Raw genomic sequence first — 18,297 nt, forward strand, 5'->3', positions numbered from 1 at the left:
TATGTGAATGTGAATGAGAAGAAAAATTACAGAAACTCCAAAGCTCGATGTAACAAAAACATGAATTAAATAATAGGTGGAAAACAAACAAATGGTGAAAGGTCTTTGATTCTTTGAACGTTTAACAGGTATACACTTACTTGGACCCTTTCCCACTAACTTATCCAGAACAAAAGGGTTAAACTGAAACTAGCATTATTGTATTGTGACACACTACTTTAAAATAATCAGTATCTTTATAATAAGAACGCTAATCTTATTGAAAAATTTAGTTCCACATTGAAAAGAAAAGAAGTAGAGGCAGTTCAAGGAATTATTTTTAGGGTGATTACTAAGAAATCTAAATTATATATACAAAATCTAATAAAGAGAGCTGTGGAGCCGCCAGCTGTGCAGTAGAGAGCTGTGCTAGTTCCCATAAATAAAGTGGTGCCCTAACTTTTGTAGTATGTTTGAGACTTAAAAGACAAAACTTATTCATGGGGACGAGTTCGCAAGAACGAGCTATGCCATGAGAGAGTGTGAAATACCCATGGGTGCCCGAAATTTCTACCAGTGTCTACTAAGCAACGCTCCAAAAGTAATTGGGCCTCTCTTTCGTTAAAAGCTTACTGGGTTTGGCCATATTTGTTAATGACTTGAATTTAGAAAGATGAGTTTAACAAAAATTCCTTTTGGAAGAATCTAGCATTAATAAACTCCATCTCAAGCAAGTTTATATTAAAAAAGAAAGAAACAAATGAAATTAGCTCCAACATCTTTATCCGTCATGCCTTTGACTATGGGCTTCAACTATCATATTTAAAACCTTTTAAGCAAGTATGGAACTACTTAAGCATCTCATTAGCTGTGTTTTAAATTCGAATTCGATACAAAACGTGATTTCAAGAACACTTAGACAGTGGGTTTAATAGACTTGAAAGATGTGCCATAAATCTTGCGATTCCAAGTTTCATACACCTTACTGTTGGTTCATGGGAGTTTTTGAGGTATCTCATAAACCAAAAAATAGAAATGATATGGATATCAGAAGTCAACTTGTCTTGATTTTTATTAGGACAACCCAAGTTTTTTTTTTTTTTTTCTTTTTAAATAAGTTTTAATCTGAAAGTACCAAGCAACACTACAAAACGAATTGGGCCTCTATTTTATTAAAAGCTTACAGGGTTTGGTCCTATTTGTTAATGAACATGGGCCTTGTTACTGGAATTTAGAAAGATGAGTTTAACAAAAATTCATTTTGGAAGAATTTAGCATTAAAAAACTCCATCTCAAGACAAATAAAATTAGCTCCAATATTTTTATCGGTCATGCCTTTGACTTTGGGCTTCAACCATATATAATTATATATAAAAGCTTCTTAGCAAGTCTGGAACTAATTATCTCATTAGATGTGTTTCAAATTCAATATGAATTCTCTTTGGAAACACTTGGAAGATAGATTCAACAAATTTGAAAGGCGAGTCCTAAACTTGAGATCATATTCCATGTTTCACACTCCTTAATATTGGTCCATGGAATTTTTGAGATTTTTCATAAACAAAAAATGAAATAGTTTAACCGAAATATTAGACTTCACTTCTATTTTGACCTTAAGAAGACCACAGTCGAAGTTGCAGAGAACAAGCACTTAAATGAAAACCTCATTTTTTTTCAGCAAATAAATTCATTTTCTTGGGAAGAAAGAAAAGGCAAATCTTTTTTTTTTTTTTTTGGGTTAAAAGGGGAGTCAAATAACATTAACTACTTAAAACAGACAATGTTGTGGCATTACGCCTTAAGGTGTACAACCCCGAGGCATCTGAGCACAAAATATTACATAGTTCTTCAGAATTAGGAAAGTCTAGAATAACAAAATCAAAAGGGCAAGTACAGCCTTCCTTGGAGAAAAGGCAAATCAACCTTACGTCAACACTAGCTCGAATTCAGAAGATATTTATTTTTCCTAATCTAGCCTTCATTCAATACTCTAAACAACTAGCTAGTAAATTACAATCTCTGAAAGACCCAGTTGAGAATTCCTCACACAGCATGCACGATACATGGAAATATTGCCCGAGCAATTATCCACCGCCCTGAGAAGACTTTTCACGATTTTCATTTTCGTCTTGCCGGCGCCGAGCTGCTTGCGAAGGGTTCCAACTGCCCTTTGCCAACCCACTCCCAGTACTCAGTGACTACATTCTTCAAGTCCTTGGCCATTATAGCAAAGCCTTCAATTGGTCCATGGGTTTTGACGGTTCTTGGAGAATTGAAAAAAAAAAAAAAAAAAAAAAAAAAAAAAAAAAAAAAAAAAAAAAAAAAAAAAAAAAAAAAAAAAAAAAAAAAAAAAAAAAATCGAACTGCACAAATTTTCAGCAAAATAAAATTGTAATATATATAAAAGTATGTATATTTTGCAATTTGCTAATTGACTTGACCTGAAAATTGCAAGTGCAAATGGGAACTTAGGATATTAAAAGTAAGAAATGGAAAGTTAAAGTATTAAATAAAAGCCTCATGATTGCTAGTTGGCCGTAAAACCTTCATTATATTTAGCTTGTATGTGTGACAAGCTAACTACTGTCCTCATTTTTGTACTAGAATCTCGTACAATTATCTTGTCTCTGTCCATGAGGTTCTGCATCAGTGCATTGGCAGCCAACTTGCTATCATTTGTCTTTTAATTTTTTTTTTTTTTTTTTTTTTTGAGAAAACTTGTCTTTTAATTTTAAGGAACGACTTACAAAACGGAATCATTTTGGCATTATACTATAACCATGTCGTATACCATAATTTAATATTCAAATAAAATATTGTTTAGAGATTATATAATATTTTATTTTGTTAAATAAATAAGAGTCAAAGTCAAACCTATGTGAATGTGAATGAGAAGAAAAATTACAGAAACTCCAAAGCTTGACGTGACAAAACCATGAATTAAATAATAGGTGGAAAACAAACAAATGGTGAAAGGTCTTTGATTCTTTGAACGTTTACCAGATATACACCTACTTACTTGGACCCTTTCCCACTAATTTATCCGGAACAAAAGGGTTAAACTGAAACTAGCATTATTGTATTGTGACACACTACTTTAAAATAATCAACATTTTTATAATAAGAAAGTGTGAAATACCCTGCGTGCCCGAAAGTAATTGGGCCTCTCTTTTGTTAAAAGCTGACTGGGTTTGGCCTTATTTGTTAATGACTTAAATTTAGAAAGATGAGTTTAACAAATATTCCTTTTGGAAGAATTTAGCATTAATAAAGTCCATGTCAAGCAAGTTTATATTAAAAAAGAAAGAAACAAATGAAATTAGCTCCAACATCTTTATCCATCATCGCTTTGACTTTGGGCTTCAACCATCATATTTAAAACCTTTAAGCAAGTATGGAACTACTTAAGCATCTCATTAGTTGTGTTTTAAATTCGAATTCAATACAAAACGTGATTTCAGGAACACTTAAAATAGTGGGTTTAATAAACTTGAAAGATATGTTGTAAATCTTGAGATTTTAAGTTTCATGCACCTTACTATCGGTTCATGGGAGTTTTTGAGATATCTCAAAAAAAAAAAAAAATGATATAGATATCAGAAGTCAACTTGTCTTGATTTTTATTAGGACAACCCAAGTTAATTTTTTTTCTTTTTTAATAAGTTTTAATCTAAAAGTACCAAGCAACACTACAAAACGAATTGGGCCTCTATTTTATTAAAATCTTACTGGGTTTGGTCCTATTTGTTAATGAACGTGGCCCCTGTTACTTGAATTTAGAAGATGAGTTTGACAAATAAAATTAGCTCCAATATTTTTATCAGCCATGCCTTTGACTTTGGGCTTCAACCATATATATATAAAAGCTTCTTAGCAAGTCTGGAACTAATTATCTCATTAGATGTGTTTTAAATTCAATATGAAAATTCTCTTGGGAAACACTTGAACGATAAGTTCAACAAACTTAAAATGCGAGTCCTAAACTTGAGATTATATTCCATGTTTCACACTCCTTAATATTGGTCCATGGAATTTTTGAGATTTTTCATAAACAAAAAATGAAATAGTCTAACCAAAATATTAGACGGCACTTACATTTTGACCTTAAGAAGACCACAGTTGAAGTTGCAGAGAACAAGCACTTAAATGAAAACCTCTTCTTTTTTTTTTTTCAGCAAATAAATCCATTTTCTTGGGAAGAAAGAAAAGACAAATCAACCTTACATCAACACTAGCTCGAATTTAGAAGATATTTATTTTTCCTAGTCAATCCTTCATTCAATACTCTAAACAACTAGATAGTAGTAAATTACAATCTCTGAAAGACCCAGTTGAGAATTCCTTACACAGCATGCATGATACATGGAAATCTTGCTCGAGCAATTATCTGCCGCCCTGGGAGAACTTTTCAAAATTTTTTACTTTCATGATAGCGGCGCCAGGCTGCTTGTACCACATTAGCTGCGAAAGGTTCCGATTGCCCTTCGCCAACACACATCCAGTTCTTACAGACTATTTTCTTCAATTCCTCAGCCTTTAGAGTAAAGGCTTCAATTGGTCCATGGGTTTTAACAGTTCTTGGAGAAACCGGGAGTTTGGGCAAGGAGGGGTTTTTCAACACGAATTCAAGAAGTTCTCCTCCAAAGAAATGGCCTTTTCCAAGCCGCTCAGCGAGGGAGGAGACATTTGCTTCATCATTTTTGGTTGTATAGCTCCATGCAATTCCATCTGTAATGAAGACCGTCTCATCAATTGGGTCTCCCTCCCGAACAATGTAGCTCTTCTCATTGTAGTAGACTGGCTTGAGAGAGTCGCATATCTTTAGCAACAGTTGTTCATTTATATTTTCAAGCACCGGCAACTAACTCAAAAAGTAAAAACAATCCAGATGAATAATGCGATCGATGAGATCAAATATGCAATTAATATATATATAATATAACATAATAGGCCAGAAAAGTTTTGACATTTTCTTTGATTTCTTCTTCATATTGGATAAGTTTTTTTTTTGAAACGCCATAATTTTCCATATCATTATTTTAATTTTTTTACTAAATAAAAATTCTATAAAAAAAAATCTATATATTTATAAGACCCTTCACTAGGTTGTATATTATAGTTATAATAAGTTGAATAGCATAATTTGACTATGTGATTCACATAAAGTACATTACAATTATTAACCTGGTTTGTCATTAAACAAAACTTTATTCTAAATATTTAAAAAATTAAAATTTCATTCCAATGAAAAATTGATCAATTATCAAAATATCAACAAATTTTTAAAAAGTTTCATTATTTATTTTAAATTTTTTTAAATTTTTTATTTTTCAATAAAATTTTATCTGTATTTTATCATATAAATTAATTTTTATATATTTTCATTTAATTTTAATAATGTTTTAAAATAGTTCACATATGATTCTTAATTGAGTCATGAATGTCACGATTAAGTCATATTAACTTTAAAATAAGACACAAGACAAAATTTTTCATAGGTATAATATATAGAGGCATGAGTGCTGCACCTGGGTGGTTAAACCATCAATTTACTAAACCTATATATTTATTATTCTCTTTCTTTCTTTTTTCTTTATCTTTATTTTATGTGAAATCAATAATATTACTATTCTATGCATAGGGACAAAATGTTATCTACCAAATTTATAGTAGCAAACGAACTCACTTTTTTAAGTAAATCTAAGTAGAGGAAGCGTTTAGCCTTATTTCTTAGTTCTTCAGGAAGATGATGTAACAGGTTCTTTACATTAACATCTTGTTTCCTTTCCAAACTGTTTATTACGCTCTGCATAATATCTATTTTCATTTGACGAGGAAATCTGTGTTTGAGCATCCATATTTCTATTGGGCGTTTCGCTTCATTCATCTTCTCTCTTTTCACCTTCATCTTCACCTCCGCCTTCTTTCGTTCCTCCTCCGCCTTCTTTCGTTCCTCCTCCGTTCTTGCAGTTTCCAATTGCATGTATAACTATCCACTTCAACTAGTGAGTTAAATTTGTCAAATCTTATATTAGATAGACAAAAAAAAAAATGTATATTTTCCGTGTGTATATTCACTATGACAAATTCATTGCCAAAAGATTGAGATAATCTAATGCTTATTAGTGTTGCTTAAAAAGAAGGTTAAGGTTTCATATCAATCCTTAAATGTATGTTCGGAATTTGCAGAGTTAAATCCAAAGTCAAAATAAATTCGGGTGTCCGTTCCCATTTTATATTGAAACAGACTTTTCCAACACCTGCACAATCTGGTGTTCTGTTTCAAATTGAATTAGAAAAATATATATATATATATATATTTTAATGATAGAGTATTGAATATTGAGTTCTCTATTATTTAAATTATAATACAACAAAACATGTGAGGTGTGTCGTTCCAAGTCAAACCTAAACACCACTCTAGTGCTCACCTCTTGTTATCAGGCTAACTAAAGTTCTAGTTCATAATTGTAAAACGAGGAAATAGGAACCCTATGCCTTTGACAAAAAGAAAAAGAAAAGCAAAGCATTGACGCTAACCTGCAAATTTCCAATGAAATACGAAAATAATAGTAAGCCAAAGAGAGAAATGAGAATTGTAAAGAGGCTTTCCCAGACATAGTTACTTGTTTGGAGGTTTTGTCCAAGAGAACTGCAAAACAGAGCAACCATATATAATGTGTTAGATATACTAATTATCTTAAAATTAATCATACATGCAATAAATAACGTAGGAATTAATCTACAAATTTTTCATGAATAATGCAATATGCATATAATTATTAATAAAAAGTATTCTGAAGTAGAAATATGGAACAGCTGATCAGTCTAATAATATGTACAAACCTTAGATTTCGCAAGCCCCACCAAAAACATTGAGAGAATTTTTCTGGGAAACTTTTGGACTGCACGACCCCAGACTGAAGGGCTCCAAAAAATATTCCAAAATCAAAGTAGGTTGTATTTGGTGTTGTATTTGGTGGACTTATAGTTATAATGCAAACATCGTTTAGAAATGAGTAATTTCCTGAACTGTGATCACAATTGAAAGAGCTTTCGCTACATTCCTTATGTGCACTACAGGCCCTATGCCAGCAAGCCGTCTCTCGTTCAATAGAAAGAAAATACCAAAAGGCTCCCAATACCTAAATGACCAGTGAGCCATAGAACATCAATTAATTCCTCATCTATCCAAACCAGATAATAATAATTGTAAAGCAAAAACATTAATAATAACAATAATATTCATACAATTGTGCAAGATATATAATCCATGCAATTGCACAATGAATAAAATGAATTATTTCACAATTTATAATCATTATATCTAAATATTTTTCTTTTTGTGTTTACGAAATAAATGCTTTTGATTCACTAAGATTGTTGTTTTTAAAATCTAAACTCTTTTCATGAAAACTAACAAAACTTTGAATTTTTTTTTTTTTTTTTAAATGATACTTGTCAAGGTAAAATTTCGTGAGTATCAAATCAGTTTGAAGTCAATCTTACATGGCTGGCAATGATGTACAGGAAGAAATTGAATGCAGCTTTAACCCATATGGGGGTTTTATTAGAAACTTTGTTGGGATCTTTCCAGGATCTGTAGATTTGAACAACTCTTGGCACATATTGGAAGAGAACCAAAAAAGTCAACAACTTTCTCATGTTCAAAGATTTTGAGCCTTTCAGTTCTCGAAAAATAATTAAAATTATCACCTGAACAGATATTACAACAGAGTTAACAGATGAAAAAGATAAATATATATGTGGCACAAATAATATAAGTCATCATTGCTATGAGATAGCATTTCACCATAAACAAATTAGCTGAAGAAATCTCTCCTTACTTGTGGGAAGGGAAGAAGAACCAGAATGTCAATTAGGAAGTATAGCCACCACCTTGGTATTTTCTTAGGATCACTGTCTTCTCCCGAGTTTTTGTCTGTATAACGATTAAGAACTTGCAAAATAATATTTATAATGCCAATGATATCAGTAACAGATCGCAAAATAAGAGATATGGTTCTCAACTTTTTGTCCAACTCAATGCACTTGTTCTCTTCGTTGATCACAGGAACGTAAAAGAACAAAGGATCCAATGATACTGCAATCACACAAGACACTCCAAATATTATCCTCCACGTTTGAAAGATTCGGTGATGCTGCTCAAGCGGTGAGCTACTTGATCTTTCCAGTGAATCACCTCCTTCAATCATGGACTGTTGACCTTCAGCTTCATTTCTATGCCTCGAGTAATTCCCCTCAAGATCATCAGTCCTGAAAATATATATATATATATATATAAAACATAAAATTACTAAGTGAAACTTATACTATGTATGGTAAGAGTAGAACAGGAAAAACAAGGATGAAACGGTTTAACAAATACTAAGGTCACAACGACATTATACCCCTAAGGACTAATCAAGTTACAAGTAAGACTCTTCATAATTACTTACATGACTAAGATCTACTTAGTAAACATTTGGTGTCTACTACAATTAATACAATTGATACAAGTAAACATCTCAGCACATGGCTTCATCACACACACTAATACAATTAAATTCAATCTAATCAATTTAGAATGTGGGTATCATAATTGTAGTCCCTCAACTATTGAACAAAGATAAATTTGGTGGTGAAGATAGAGTAAAATGGGTGATTATTGAAAATATGATGTGCTAAAATTCTAATTAAATATACAAAATATAGAATTTAAATTTATATATTAGTTTACATAATAATGATAATAGTACTTTTCTATTAATAAGCATATCTCACCATATACAATCACTTCAAATGGGTTCATATGATGGAGTACTTTACTGTAGTAGTTGGTTCATAATTCAAATTGATTTGTATTGTTATCGAAACCTTCTTGGTCTTCACTTATTAAAAAAAAAAAGGTTCCTGACATTTAATTGTAGCCTACCAGGAGCGTAGCCAGGAATAATTACTAGGGAGGGCCGGGTTGTAGTAGAGATATACTAAAATATAATTCAACCAATTTTCATGTGATTCAAACCATGAAAATTGAAAACTACAACAATAATTTTTTGGTCATTTGTATGGATACTCTATGTTTCTAGGTTGATATGGACTTGCAAGTCGAATTTCATCTTGTTCGTTGATAGGGAATTCGTATATTTATTTACGTGATTCTGGATCATGGTCTATCACTTTAGATTAAATTCTTGAACATTTGGAGGGACGCTCATCAGACATTGAAGTATCAACATTTATTTCTACAGATTACCTAATTTTTGAATGACATACAACTTTTTCTTAAAAAATGCATTAATTGTTTGTCATTTGCTCATTATTTGGCACCTAATTTAAATCCCCCCCCCCCAAAAAAAAAAAAATCAATTCAAAAAATGATGATAAACTAACTTGGAAGATAGTATAATAAATTATCATATAAATTCATCCTTACATATTCTCATCGCCCTCACCCCACCCAAACCCACTCAAGAGACAACAACACAAAAAGCAAAAGGCTGAGTCATAAAGGTCTGTAGGTCAAGAATAAAGAATCCAATAACAATAAACCCAAAAGATAAATTCAAATAAATATAATAGCTTTATTGGCATAAGATATCACATACACATACTTGATATTTCTATTATGCTATTTGTATTTAGTTCAGTTCTAGAGTAAAAAGAGAGAGAACTGAGATGAGAATGACTGAATGAGATACCTTGAGGAATTGAGGTAAGGGCTTTAGGATTTGAGGTTGAGCAATGAAGGTTAGGTGAGGTCAGCGACTAGTGGAGCTACAGCGTCATGGTGAGCTGGAGAGGCGTGACCGCATGACGTGAGGACTGGGAATTCAGGCAGCATGAACCGAGGCCATCAAGCAGAGCGCAGAGGTGTGACTACGTGAAGACTAGGAATTTAGGCAGAAGCATGAGGTGATGACTGATGTAAGAGTTTGTTTTGTTTGATTAGGATTAGGAGGATTTCATATTTGGGGTTGGGCTGGGGCTAGAAGTGGCTTTTAGTTTAGAGGAGAAGAAGTTTGTATAATATTAAGGATTTTGGGCTGGCCGGTTGGGCTAAATGTGGATAATATTTTTGTTTTATTTGAAGTTGTATTGGACTGGTTGTTGAAAATAATTTGGGGGGCCGGATTTATTTTCTTGGAGGGGCCATGTCTTTTTTTATATACTCTAAGGGAAATTAAAAATTTTGGGGGGGCCAGCTCCGCCCTGAGAATTGTAGCTTTGATTATATAACTAATTATAATATAATTTGAATTATTTTGTGAAGAAAAAAAAAAAGTAACATTATTAATTAGTGACTCCCGTGCATCAAGTTTTTAACTGTGTTTGTATTTGAAATTATATATTCTCGCATAAACATTAAATTATTTTTCTCTTGTATATGGAACCCTTTAAAGAAAATATGATATGCCCAAATTCTATGAAGTGTTTAAAATATAAAATAGAATTTAAATTCAATTAAAAATTGCAATGTCTCCGATATTTATGTGGCAATATTATGAGATAAAAATAAAAATAAAAAGTCAAATATCAAATGTCTTTAGTTTTTTTATATATATATTATACAAGGATGGAGGCATGTATTGACCATGGGGGGCAATCCCCCTCCCCCGGCCCCCCTCGCCCCCCCCTAAATTAAAAAAAAAAAAAAAAAAAAAAAAAAAAAAAAAAAAAATATTAGATATTATATATATATATATAATTATATTCTTCATAATACATTAATTCTTTTTAGAGTAACGTTACAGTTACAAACTTATTTACAATATTTTTACAAACTGTTGAGGTACAAATTCTTATTGGTTCGCATCTGGACTTATCATTTACGTCACTTTTTTATTTACAATAATCACTCATTATATCAACAATATACCTCTAGCATTTTCCTCATTTTAAACCACCATTAAAAAATTTATAGATCTAAATTCTAAAACAACATATACTAGCCAAAAACATTTGTACAACAACAAAATAACTAATAGTAAAACTAAAAAAAATTAAATCTAATTAACCAATTTTACTCAAACAAACAACTAGTCCTTTAAAATGTTTTAAATAGAATAATTTTGTTTTTACCCAGTAAATGCACACATCAAAAACTCACCAAAAAAAAAAAAAAAACCTCAGCGGCTAAGAAGCCGCCAAGTTAGAGGTTAGAGGTCAAAGTCGCCCCCTTTAACTCATAGTCCTAACTCCATCCCTGATATTATAGATTCTAAATTATAATTGAAAATTTCATCCTTAATAAAAAAATATAAAAAAAGAACAAAAAAAAGTTACTTTCCATTTATACCATACAAAATGCTATGAAAAGTGTTAATATGCTAGAGAACCCAAGACTGACTTATGGTTAATTTACTTATTCTATAAGTGTGTGTATATATATATATATATATATATAGGTCTACATTGGTTTGAGAGGTTGAACAAAGATATAGTTCAAGCTCAAAATTTAATCATTTTGATCACTAATATCATGATAAAAGAACAATTCTCATAAAAGTCTAAGATGTTAAAAAATGATGAATTTAATTATTTCACCAATATGACAAAAGAGATTACAATCAAAAAAAAAAAAAAAAAAAAGAATTAACTAAGAAGGATGAATCATACCTAAATCTTCCACCTTTATTTCTTCTGCGAGGCCACAGTAACTCATATCTAAAGCTTCTCAACGAGGCTACGTCCAAAATAAAGAATCAGTCATTGAATTATGAATAAGACCCAACGCACCTTACCACAAATTATTAATTTTAATCTATGAAAAGTGGGAAACGGATTAAGCAAATTCCATTTTTCAAGTACTTCAAGATATGGACCCTCAAAAAAAGTACTTTAAGATATATGCAACCTCTCTATAGACTATGCACATTAAGACAATGATGGAACTAGGATTTGACCTCAAAATATTTATAAGCTACATGCACAGGTACGTATAATATGCAAACAAGTACTTTAAGACCTATCTGAATAATAAAGAAGCATCCGTATAAATATTAAGTGATATTCTAATTTTCCTTTTAAAAAAAAGTGATATTCTAATAAATGCAAGAAAATCCACACAAAAATAGTCTATTCATTATTGTTGCCTATTTACTTGGTGTTTGTTTACGTATGAATATGTCATTAAGTGATTTTTAAAACAATTTTCCACTTATGATTCACTAAAGGATTTTTAAAAGATAGATAAATATCAGATATATCTCATGTGAACGATGCTTAGGTATTCCAAAATAGTCTATTCATTATTGTTGCCTATTTACTTGGTGTTTGTTTACGTATGAATATGTCATTAAGTGATTTTTAAAACAATTTTCCACTTATGATTCACTAAAGGATTTTTAAAAGATAGATAAATATCAGATATATCTCATGTGAACGATGCTTAGGTATTCCTAGAGTAGGGTGAATAATGCTTCCTCCTCTCACATTTATGGTAGGATCCACTTATTAAAATCATGATAGAGTCTATTATGAATGTGAGAAGAGGGAGCATCATTTTATTATATTTCGAAAATACCTAATTAACTATTATATATATATATATATAACACTCCAAAATTTAACGTGAAAAACAAAAATTAAACTTTAGAATTAATTGTGTAAATATCATCATAAATTAATGAAAAGATAAAATGTTAATTAATTTTTTGTTATTTTTTAAATTTAATATTTTTTTTTCTCTTTTCGATTAAAAATAATTATTTCTTTATTCCATTGTTTTTCAATCCCTATATATTATCCTTATAAATTTCTAAAAATTATGATGATTTTTTTAGAAGAAGTTTGACATATAAAAAAAGAATATAGTTTAATAATTATGATATATAATAAAATAAATAAATACATTAAAAATTTTAATTTTAGGAAGGAGCAAGGAGGGAAAATTTATTAATAAACAGGTGTTTGAATTTTATCTATTTATTTATTTTTAATTGCCTATGCAAACGCAAAAAAAAAAAAAAAAAAAAAAAAAAAAAAAAAAAAAAAAATCACCAAAATTCTATGTATCATAAGATCATGATGGAAGATTTTTGTAAAATTATTTGTAACTCCAAATTTCCATATTGAAGAGTTATATTTGTGCTTATAAATTTTATCTCCCATGACATCAAATCCTAAGTCTGCTATTATTTGTACAATTATGAGTTGAGTAATGCTAAAGACACATAAAATGACACAGTTTTTACTATAACTAGCACTATCACACATCTACCACTCACAATTCACCACGTGACGAATTGTGCCAAAAATTGTACTATTTTATATTCCCCTGACATTACCCTTACAAGTTTGATGGTTCAACCACTGATTCAATATAGTGATGATAACTATGATATCAACATCATTCTTATCTTATCATACAATCTCGTTATACAACTCTCTCAACATATCTCAATTCCACCTATTGCGAGTGAGAGGGAGGTATGAGACTGTCCTTCTCCTCTTTAATTTGTAGGTTTTCCACCATTTAACTTCAACTACCAACATAAATTATTAAATTTAATAAAAATTGTAAATTATAACAAAAAAAATCAAGTGGAATGCGTGACAGCTAACAAATAATTATGTGAGGAGATTAGGACATATGTTGACTTTAGTTTTTTTTTTTTAAATCATAAATCATAACTTTTACTTCAATTTTTTTTAATGACAAAATTATACAAACACCTCCAAAAAAAAAAAATTCAAAGGTAGATTTGTCCAAATAAAATTAAGGATGTGGTTAAATTGAACTGAAGGTGGCGCAGGAATTAATAGTATATTACTATATTTGTTTATTCGCATGATCGAGAATCTCTCACACAATAGCTTACTGCTACTGCAGAATCTCTCAAACGTAGCATCTGGGTGCTAGGGGCGTGCCGGAATGTGAAACGAAAGAGTTCAAAGAAAAATTAAAAAGTATTAGGAGTTAAAGAATCAAATAATATTTCTATGAAATATTGTGATACATTTTTTAAAAATACGAGAACGTAAAGAATAGTTTAAAAAGACCACAAATTTTTTTTTTTTCCTGTTTGTTACTATTTAATAAAGAATAATATAAGAAAATCTCTAAATAATCATGCATGAGATAGAAGAAAGAATTATGCAACGTACACAACAAATTCACACCTATTGAGTTGGAAATTTTATTATTTCTCATATAGCTCACTATCGCTACTTTATTCTCATATAGCCTGTAATTAGTTACCGTGCTAACGTGAGCTAAAAATATCAAAAATAAAATAGTTTAAAGTTAAAAGGTTAAAAAAAAAAATCCAAGAACTGAGATTAAAAGTAAATTTTTTAAAAATTTCAATATTCATTGAAGGATAATTTGCAGGGTGCAATAACTCCAAATCTCAATCCGTGTTAAAAAAAGAAAAAAAAAACATTTAATTGTTGTTTCATCATGGTAAAACCAAACAATACAAATTTATATATAAAATAATAGGTAAAATCTGAGAGAAACTTAAATTAGAGTTCTAATTTTGCGTCATATGTCCTAATATAGAGTTTTATTTCTTAATTTTAGAATCAAATGTGGGATCACATCATAAATATTTATCCAAGTGAGTTATTAAGTACAAAAATTAAAAAGTCTAGAATATAAATGAATTGTAAAAAAAAAAAATGTGTTTCACAATAATTAAAAAAAAAATAGACAATTTACATTTTATACATAATAATATCCTTACAATTTTTTTAAAAAAGTTAACAAAATATAAAAATAACTATCAATAATATTTCAATTATATATATAAGAATTATATTATGCATCTTATTATATATAAGTGTATTCATATATATATATATATATATATATGAGGTTACAAATTAGATCTTTATATAGAGCAAGAGATATTATGATAGAGGAGAGAGAAGGTGTATCTACTTACAGTGAAGTTGAAGCTTGTAGAACTCAGCCTAGCTAGGGGGCGTTTTACTTTTACGAGGTCGAACTAGAGAATCCGGAAACAAAAGAGTGGTGAGTGATAGGATTTTCTCTTTTTTGGCAGAAAAAGGTATAGAGTGATAGGACTTTCAAAATGTGAGGAAGTTGCAATATTTTTTCTTCTGAATAAATAAGGGTGAGGAAGAGCAATTTACAGATAAGGCAATTGCGGCTCTCATAGTTTGCCAGTGAGGTACTATGACCCACACGTAAAGACTTTTATTTTCTCAGTCAACTTTTTTTTTTCTTTTTTTAAGAAGAAATGTTTAAATATTTTAGTTAATTAGGTAACATTTGGATACAGTTTATGCACGTCTGCATTTGTGTTTTTTTTCTAAAAGCGTGTTTTAGTTTTTTAGTAGATTTCGTGCACTATTTATGGAATTCACAAACTTTTTTTTTCAACTAAACTTTCATTAAAAATTAATCTTACGACACTATTTACACATTTAAAAATTATTTTATTATAATATTTTCAATTTTCAATTTTAACAAAATAAGTGATATTTAAATCTCTCTCTAAATCCATTTTCCAAAATCTCTTCTCTCAAAGAAATTCAATCAAAAGAGAATTCGAATATGGAAACGTAGCAGAGACGCGTGGCGTGTTCGGAGAACATTGACTTGACTCTTTCCAAAACCCTCTCAAAGACTTGTCTCAACTCAAGAGTATCAAGTACGGCTTGTTTCTGAGACTGGGTCACGCAGTTCTGAACGTGAATATTTGGCAAGAAAAATGTCATTTTTGGCTAATGCAAGACTTGCAAGTACGCTTGATAGTCAGTGTTTATTTCTAGCATGTACACTGCACATGTGATATGTTTGTTTGGTAACAGTACATCTAATTTTTGCTAAATTTTTTTTATTAAAAGTATTAGATGTTATTCATCAGTATAGGCTTACTGCAACTCTGTAATGTGTAAAGAAGTTTTGTACATAAGATAAACTATATGTAGTTTTATGTATTGTTAGTTAGGCTACACATAGTTTTACTGTATAGGAGTTAGTTAGGAGTTTTACAAATGGCACTTGTAGGTTCTGTTTCCTATATAAGAAACAGAGTTTGTATTATTTCATTCAATGAATTCAACGCATATACAAAAACTCTCTCTTCCTCATTTCTAATCAGATTACTCCATTGATGAAATTTACTACATGCGTGAATTCTAATATGGTATTAGAGCTGAACTAGTTGAGAGCTTTATCTGGTACTCTTTGAAACTCTCTGAATTCACTACATCAATCTTTTATTTCAGTGCTTAGTTCCTTCGGATCAAGTAGAAAATTTCTTCTTTGTTTTTCTCTTGATTCTTGATTCTTGCACTATTTTTCTTTTGTTTGTCTCTTCCCTATTTCATTCTTGAATTTCATTTGCAATTTCTGGCAATTGAATTCAAAGCCTAGGGATTATGAGATTGGATTTGGGATTTTCTTCGAATCTTGTTCTGTGGTAAAATCTTAGGGTTTTTGTAATTGAATTTTGTTTAGAAATTGATTGATCAGAAGGATTCATTATTGATTCTTGAGGAAATCTTGGGATTACCGCAATTGCTTGTTTTTTGTTATCTTGGTTCAGTGGTTGAGAATCTTGATCGTAGAATATTCAATCTTGATTGTTTAGTCAAAATCTGAGTTGGTGGATATGGGTGATAGCACATCAAACACCTCTGTTCCAATTGTTCATCCATGGGAAAACTCTTCCAATCCCTATTTCTTGTCTAATAGTGACAATCCAGGTGTTTCTCTTGTTGTTCAACACCTCACTGAAGAGAATTATGGTACCTGGAGTAGACCTGTTCTCATTGCCTTGGATGCTAAAACAAAGCTGGGCTTCATTGATGGTTCTTTACCAAAACCTGAGTCTGTTGATCACCCTTGTTATTTTGCTTGGTGTAAGTGTAACAGTACTATTCTTGCTTGGTTGTTTAATTCTGTTTCGAAGGATTTACAATCTAGCGTAGTTTATTTCAAGACAGCAAGGGAGGTCTGGTTGGATTTGCAACATAGGTTTGCACAAGGGAATGGTCCTCGTATCTTTGAGTTAAAGAGAGAGATTTGTTCTTTGACTCAAGAAGATTTGACTATCAATGGTTACTACACCAAGTTCAAGAGTCTATGGCAAGAATTCTCTGAATACAGGACTTGTTCATGTGGACATCAAGCAGAAGAGTGTGTCCTGTCTTTTCTAATGGGTCTTAATGACACCTATACTTCAGTGAGAGGACAGATTCTGCTTATGGATCCTGTTCCTTCATTAAGCAAGGTTTTCTCTCTTTTGCTTCAAGATGAGAAACAACGGAAATTCATTAAGACTCCCACCACTGAAGGTTCAGCCTTAGCAGTCAAGAACAATGGTTCTTTTATTAAAGGATTCAACAAGGGTAAGTCTGGTAGACCTCAGTGTACTCACTGTGAAGTTTTGGGTCATGTTGTTGATAAATGTGACAAATTACATAGCTATCCACCTGGCTACAAATTTAAGAACAAGGGACAGCAAAGTGGACATTCTTCTTTTGCCAGCAATGTTGTTTCTCCTGAATGCAACAATGAAGGAAGTTTCAGTCTCACTAAATTAGAATATCAACAGCTCCTTGGTTTGATCAACTCTCAAAACCATTTTGGTACACCAGCTTCACAAGAATTCACTTCTAGTGTTCCTCAAGTAGCCACCATTATCACTCACCCTCCTTCACAGCCTTTTTTGGATCTTCAAGGGCATGAGATGTCAGGTATCAGTTCTTCCATTTCTCCTTTATCTCACCTTTCTAGGGTGGTTTCACCTTCTTTGGACTATTCAGTTTTTTCTTCTCAAGTTGACACTACTCATCTTTGTTCCACTGATTGGATTCTTGATAGTAGAGCAACAAATCACATGATTCATTCACTTCAATTCTTTACTTCAGTCACTTCCATTGTCCATTTTTCTGTTAAACTTCCTAATGGGGACATGGCTAAGGTCACTCATATAGGGACTGTCAAGTTAACTTCTACGTTGACACTAGAAAATGTGCTTTGCATTCCATCCTTTTCCTTTAATCTTGTGTCTATTAGCAAACTAACACAATATTCTTCTTGTTGCTGTGTATTTCTTTCTCACTACTGTTTTATCCAGGACTTACAGCATTGGAGGATGACTGGGTAGGGTAGAAAGCAAGGAGGCCTTTATACATTGGAGCTTGCCGACATTGTTCTTCCAAAATCTGTTTCTACGGTGCTGTCCAAGCTTTCTTCTTTCAGCTTAATAAATTCAATTACCTCTTGTACTTCTGCTTCTGTACTTGATAGTACTAGTCTTTGACATAGTAGGTTAGGGCATCCTTCCTTTCAAAGATTAGCCATTTTACAAAAACTTGTACCTGATGTTATCA

At 31.1% G+C, this 18,297-nt stretch overlaps 1 protein-coding gene across 2 annotated transcripts; it reads right to left on the reverse strand.

Annotated features, from left to right (window-relative positions):
* Window positions 1-4,038: 4,038 nt before the first annotated feature.
* Window positions 4,039-15,041, reverse strand: LOC111989500 (cyclic nucleotide-gated ion channel 1). 2 transcript variants are annotated; one of them, XM_024021291.2, is made up of 8 exons: window positions 14,874-15,041; window positions 11,602-11,668; window positions 7,827-8,256; window positions 7,489-7,695; window positions 6,826-7,124; window positions 6,520-6,631; window positions 5,666-5,968; window positions 4,039-4,840 (listed from the first exon to the last, which is right to left on the reverse strand). In XM_024021291.2, exons 3-8 carry the CDS (start codon window positions 8,193-8,195, stop codon window positions 4,388-4,390), a joined length of 1,743 nt encoding a protein of 580 aa, XP_023877059.2. In that variant the 5' UTR covers window positions 8,196-8,256; window positions 11,602-11,668; window positions 14,874-15,041; the 3' UTR covers window positions 4,039-4,387. The 2 variants fall into 2 exon arrangements, with proteins under 2 accessions (XP_023877059.2, XP_065634448.1); XM_065778376.1 differs by lacking the exons at window positions 11,602-11,668; window positions 14,874-15,041 and adding an exon at window positions 9,684-9,907.
* Window positions 15,042-18,297: the final 3,256 nt, after the last annotated feature.

This window comes from Quercus suber, unplaced genomic scaffold, assembly GCF_002906115.3.
Source record: "Quercus suber isolate HL8 unplaced genomic scaffold, Cork oak 2.0 scaffold_182, whole genome shotgun sequence".
NCBI classification, from domain to species: Eukaryota; Viridiplantae; Streptophyta; class Magnoliopsida; order Fagales; family Fagaceae; genus Quercus; species Quercus suber.

Excerpts from the sequence above, each read along its gene's own strand:
- LOC111989500 (XM_024021291.2), bottom strand. The coding sequence starts at position 8,195 with ATGATTGAAGGAGGTGATTCACTGGAAAGATCAAGTAGCTCACCGCTT. Across the intron at positions 7,125-7,488 it reads TGTACATCATTGCCAGCCAT|GTATTGGGAGCCTTTTGGTA; the intron begins GTAAGATTGACT and ends CTGGTCATTTAG. Across the intron at positions 6,632-6,825 it reads TGGGGCTTGCGAAATCTAAG|TTCTCTTGGACAAAACCTCC; the intron begins GTTTGTACATAT and ends TCTGTTTTGCAG.